Below are 6,000 nucleotides of genomic sequence, written 5' to 3' on the forward strand. Positions count from 1 at the left end.
TCTCCTCTCTCTCTGTTTCTCTCTCTCCAGTCGCCATCGCTTTCCCTCTCCCTGTCTCTCTCTCTCACTCCCTCTCTCCTTTCTCTCCTCCTCTCCTCTCTCTCTGTTTCTCTCTCTCCCCCTCTCTCTCCCTCTCCTTTCTCTCTCTCTTCCTCCATTTTCCCTCCTTCTGTTCACCTCGTTAGCTTCACACCGCTCGTCTCACCACGTCCTCTTGCCTTTTTCCATCTCTCCAGTCCCATCTCTTTACTTTCCCTCTCTCTGTCTCTCTCCTTTCTCTCTCTCTCCTCCTCTCCTCTCTCTCTGTTTCTCTCTCTCCTCCTCTCCTCTCTCTCTGTTTCTCTCTCTCCTCCTCTCCTCTCTCTCTGTTTCTCTCTCTCCTCCTCTCCTCTCTCTCTGTTTCTCTCTCTCCTCCTCTCCTCTCTCTCTGTTTCTCTCTCTCCCTCTCTCCTTTCTCTCTCTCTCTTCCTCTCCTCTCTCTCTGTTTCTCTCTCTCCAGTCGCCATCGCTTTCCCTCTCCCTGTCTCTCTCTCTCACTCCCTCTCTCCTTTCTCTCCTCCTCTCCTCTCTCTCTGTTTCTCTCTCTCCCCCTCTCTCTCCCTCTCTCCTTTCTCTCTCTCTTCCTCCATTTTCCCTCCTTCTGTTCACCTCGTTAGCTTCACACCGCTCGTCTCACCACGTCCTCTTGCCTTTTTCCATCTCTCCAGTCCCATCTCTTTACTTTCCCTCTCTCTGTCTCTCTCTCTCCACCCCTCTCTCTCTCTCAATCTCTCCTTTCTCTCGCTCCTCTTTCTCTCTGTTTCTCTCTCTTTCTCTCTCCCTCTCTCTTTCCCTCTCTCTCACTATCTCTCGTCTCCCCTGTGGTGCCTGTTAGCTTCACAACTTCCTCTGTGGTGCCTGTTAGCTTCACAACTTCCTCTGTTGTGTTTGTTAGCTTCACAACTTCCTCTGTGGTGCTTGTGAGCTTCACGCCTTCCTCTGTCAGTTGTCTCCCTCTGCCCAGCAGCATATTACCACAGACCACACATGCATACACTAAAAGAGAATATTCAATATGCTATACTAACAGTGACTATCTATCTATCTATCTATCTATCTAGTAATGGTTAATACAGTCTTTTGTTATCACTTTGGTACTATTTTCACAACTCGTCACACTTGTAAAGCAGCCAGTCTTTCATTCAAAACCTGTCAGTGTGCATTTATTTGGATTGTGAACAGCTCTCACCACACAACCATTGATTCAAAATATAAGTTTATTGTGAAATGTAATGAGAGCATTCAATTAAATGAATGAAAATAAAACATAACATTTAGCATGCAATAATTTGCATCAAGCCTGTCTTGTTCCCTTTCCCTTTTGAGCATTTGGCCATAAATTCTCATCCACATCACAGTGAATGTCCTCATTGTTCATGCACAGCGGGAAATACCTTTTGGCCTGATGATTCCAAGCCTGACATTGGTCTGCGTTGATGTATCTGCATTAGAGGTCGGCCGATTAGGATTATTCAACGCTGCTACTGATACCGATTATTGGAGAACCAAAAATGCCAATACCGATTAATTGGCTGATTTTTATTTATTTATTTGTAATAATGACAATTACAACAATACTGAGTGTTTTCTATCCACATCTACAAATGATATGCATATCCTATCTTCTGGGCCTGAGTAGAAGGCAGTTTAATTTGGGCACGCATTTCATCCAAAATTCCAAATGCTGCCCTCTACCCTAGAGAAGTTAACAAACTATAGTTTTGGCAAGTCGGTTAGGACATCTACGTTGTGCATGACACAAGTAATTTTTCCAACAATTGTTTACAGACAGATTATTTCACTTTTAATTCCCTGTATCACAATTCCAGTGGGTTAGAAGTTAACATACACTAAGTTGACTGTGCCTTTAAACAGCTTGGAAAATTCCAGAAAATTATGTCATGGCTTTAAAAGCTTCTGATACGCGTTCTGTCTCCTAGAGATGAACGTACTTTGGTATGAAAAGTGCAACTAAATCCCAGAACAACAGCAAAGGACCTTGTGAAGATGCTGGAGAAAACAGGCACAAAACCGCCATAAAAAGTCAGACTACGGTTTGCAACTGCACATGGGGACAAAGATCGTACTTTTTGGAGAAATGTCCTCTGGTCTGATGAAACAAACATAGAACTGTTTGGCCATAATGACCATCATTATATTTGGAGGAAAAAGGGGAACACTTGCAAGCCGAAGAACACCATCCCAACCGTGAAGCACAGGGGTGGCAGCATCATGTTGTGGGGTTGCTTTGCTGCAGGAGGGACTGGTGCCCTTTACAAAATAGATGGCATCATGAGGTAGGGAAATTATGTGGATATATTGAAGTAACATCTCAAGACATTGGTCTGAAAGTTAAAGCTTGGTTGCAAATGGGTCTTCAAAATGGACAATGACCCCAAGCATACTCCAAAGTTGTGGCAAAATGGCTTATTAAGGACAACAAAGTCAAGGTATTGGAGTGGCCATCACAAAGCCCTGACCTCAATCATATAGAAAATGTGTGGGTAGAAAAAGCCTGTGTGAGCAAGGAGGCCTACAAACCTGACTAAGTTACACCAGGAGGAATGGGCCAAAATTCATCCAACTTATTGTGGGAAGCTTGGCTACCCAAAACGTTTGACCCAAGTTAAACAATTTAAAGGCAATGCTACCAAATACTAATTGAGTGTTTGTAAACTTCTGACCCACTGGGAATGTGATGAAAGAAATAAAAACTAAATAATTACATCTACTATTATTCTGACATTTCACATTCTTAAAATAAAGTGGTTATCCTAGCTGACCTAAGAGGGATTTTTTACTAGGATTAAATGTCAGGAATTGTGAAAAACTGAGTCGAAATGTATTTGTCTAAGGTGTATGTAAACTTCCGACTACAACTGTATATTATATATGTACAAGGACTAAACCATGCATGATGGTACTAGTTGGTTTAAACCCATACAGTACAAATAGAATCACCAATGACAATGATTAACTGCACCTCGCTGGCTTTGCATTTAGATTTATTTGCGCTCACATTTGTGTTCACATTTGAATGGATATATAGAAACATTTTGTGTCCATGGAGAGACGGGGAGAGAGAGAGGGAGAGAGAGAGGGAGAGAGAGAGGGAGAGTTTAAAGATGAATTCCTCCTCCTCTTCTCTCCCATTAGCTACCCAGGGAGAAGGCTACTCTGGAGGCATCATTTGATGGACAAATCACACAAGCATCTAATGGCAATTAAAAACCTGTCCGGTTTCCATGGAGATTAAATGTTAAACTAGTGGATGAGCAGAGGCATCCAAATGAGCTAAATGAGGGAGAGAAGGAGAGAGCGAGAGATAAGAAGAGAGAGAGAGGAAGGTAGGGAGGAAGAGAGAGAGGGGGGAGGGAGCGAGAGATAAGAAGAGAGAGAGAGAGGAAGGTAGGGAGGAAGAGGAAGAGAGAGAGGAAGGTAGGGAGGAAGAGAGAGAGAGAGAGAGGGGGAGGGAGGAAGAGATAGAGAGGGGGGGGGGGAGTGAGACAGAAGCAAGAGAGAAGGATTGAGACAGAGAGCAAGGGACAGAGATACATTATCAACAAATTATGCTTTCCACAATATGATTCAAATACTGTCCATGTTCTGGAAATACTAAAATGCTGACTGTGATTGATCTACCAGTTCTGAACAGTTCTCACCCACATTTACCAATATACATCATGAAGGCTATCATTTTAAATCTAGACTGGGTGTAAAGCACTTCGTTACAATCTCTGATGTACAAATGGCTTTATAAATGCATGTGATTGATTGACTGATTGAAATCAAGTATATGTGCGTGCTGTGTTAACCTGATCTCTCCCTGTGACCCCCCCCCCCCCCCCCCCCCCCCCCCCATCAGTTCACCTGTACAAGTGTGATGCCCAGAGGGGTAGCTGTGGCCTGTGTCTGAAGGCAGACCCCCTGTTTGGCTGTGTGTGGTGTAAGGGGGAGAACCGCTGCACCCTCAAGCAGCACTGTCCCCACCCTGAGAGCCAGTGGCTGGAGCGCAATGGACTCAACAGCAAGTGTACCCACCCACGCATCACCCAGGTGAGAATGCAGATACACACACACACACACACGCACACACGCACACACACACACACCACCAGTACCCACTCTGTGTCACCCAGGGGAGAACACACACTGTCACCCAGGGGAGGACACACACTGTCACCCAGGGGAGAACACACTCTGTCACCCAGGGGAGAACACACTCTGTGTCACCCAGGGGAGAACACACACTGTCACCCATGGGAGAACACACTCTGTCACCCAGGGGAGAACACACACTGTCACCCAGGGGAGAACACACTCTGTCACCCAGGGGAGAACACACACTGTCACATCAGTAGAGTGACTGCTGATGGTGTCGACATATACGTTATGAACACAAGACACACTGTCGCCCTCTGACAGCTGATAGACACCTCTCATTTGGACAAGATTAGAATCATCTTGATCATAGTTTTCTTTCTGCAGGACTTCAATTAGGGACAGTAACAGTAACAGCTATGTGCAATACTCATTACTCAATACTCAATACTCATTACTCATTACTCATTACTCATTTACTCATTACTCATTACTCATTTCTCATTACTCATTACTCAATACTCAATACTTAATGGACATTGGTCATTGGACATTTCTCAGTACTCAATGGTCATTGGTCATTGGTCAATTCTCAATGCTCAATACTCAATAATCAATGGTCATTGGTCAATTCTCTATACTCAATGGTCATTGGTCATTACTCATTACTCATTGGTCATTACTCATTTCTCATTACTCATTGGTCATTACTCATTGGTCATTAGTCATTACTCATCGGTCATTACTCATTACTAATTACTCATCGGTCATTACTCATTACTCATTACACATTGTCACGACCTGGTCAAAGTATTTTGTGTTTATCTTCATTTATTTGGTCAGGCCAGGGTGTGGCATGGGTTTTTGTATGTGGTGTGTTGGTATTGGGATTGTAGCTTAGTGGGGTGTTCTAGTTAAGTCTATGGCTGTCTGAAGTGGTTCTCAATCAGAGGCAGGTGTTTATCGTTGTCTCTGATTGGGAACCAGGCACCCATATTCTTTGAGTGTTTCGTGGGTGATTGTCCTTAGTGTCTTGATGTCCTTGTTCTGTGTGTATGTGCACCAGTATTAGGCTGTTTCGGTTTTCGTTACGTTTATTGTTTTGTAGTGTTTGTATTTAGATTCGTGTTGCTTCAGTTTAAATAAACATGGATCGCAATCTACACGCCGCATTTTGGTCCGATCCTTGCTACACCTCCTCGTCCGAGGAGGAGATAAAAGAAAGCCGTTACACACATTGCTCAATACTCATTGATCATTGCTCAATACTCATTGATCATTACTCATTACTCATTGATCATTACTCATTACTCATTGGTCATTACTCATTACTCATTACTCATTGGTCATTACTCGTTACGCATTGGTCATTACTCATTACTCATTACTCATTGCTCATTACTCATCCCAATGTGTTAGTCTGCTTATACACACAACTTGCCAATGCTGATAGAACTCCACATCTGCCTGCTACTGAGGGATCAGTCACACACATGGTTAACCCAGTGAGCTAGGCTAAGAGCGCCCATTCACCCTGTTTATCACTCACCTCAGAACGGAACACACACCCGTTGTGTGGTGACCTGGCTCAGTGTGGTAACCTGGCTCAGTGTGGTAACCTGGCTCAGTGTGGTAACCTAGCTCAATGTGGTGACCTGGCTCAGTGTAGTGACCTAGGAAACCTGGCTCAGTGTGGTAACCTGGCTCAGTGTGGTGACCTGGGTAACCTGGCTCAGTGTGGTGACCTGGCTCAGTGTGGTGACCTGGCTCAGTGTGGTAACCTGGCTCAATGTGGTGACCTGGCTCAGTGTGGTAACCTGGCTCAGCGTGGTGACCTGGCTCAGTGTGGTAACCTGGCTC

At 44.4% G+C, this 6,000-nt stretch overlaps 1 protein-coding gene across 2 annotated transcripts in view; it reads left to right on the top strand.

Moving 5' to 3' along the window:
• The window catches only part of LOC110506716 (plexin-A4), a 488,023-nt gene that overhangs the window by 376,978 nt on the left and 105,045 nt on the right, over positions 1-6,000 (top strand). For both annotated transcript variants that reach the window (XM_036945082.1, XM_036945083.1), the window contains exon 12: positions 3,905-4,095. In XM_036945082.1, the coding sequence (XP_036800977.1) occupies positions 3,905-4,095 (191 nt within the window). The remainder of the gene's footprint in view (positions 1-3,904; positions 4,096-6,000) is intronic.

This window comes from Oncorhynchus mykiss, chromosome 15 (assembly GCF_013265735.2).
Source record: "Oncorhynchus mykiss isolate Arlee chromosome 15, USDA_OmykA_1.1, whole genome shotgun sequence".
In the NCBI taxonomy this organism is placed as follows: Eukaryota; Metazoa; Chordata; class Actinopteri; order Salmoniformes; family Salmonidae; genus Oncorhynchus; species Oncorhynchus mykiss.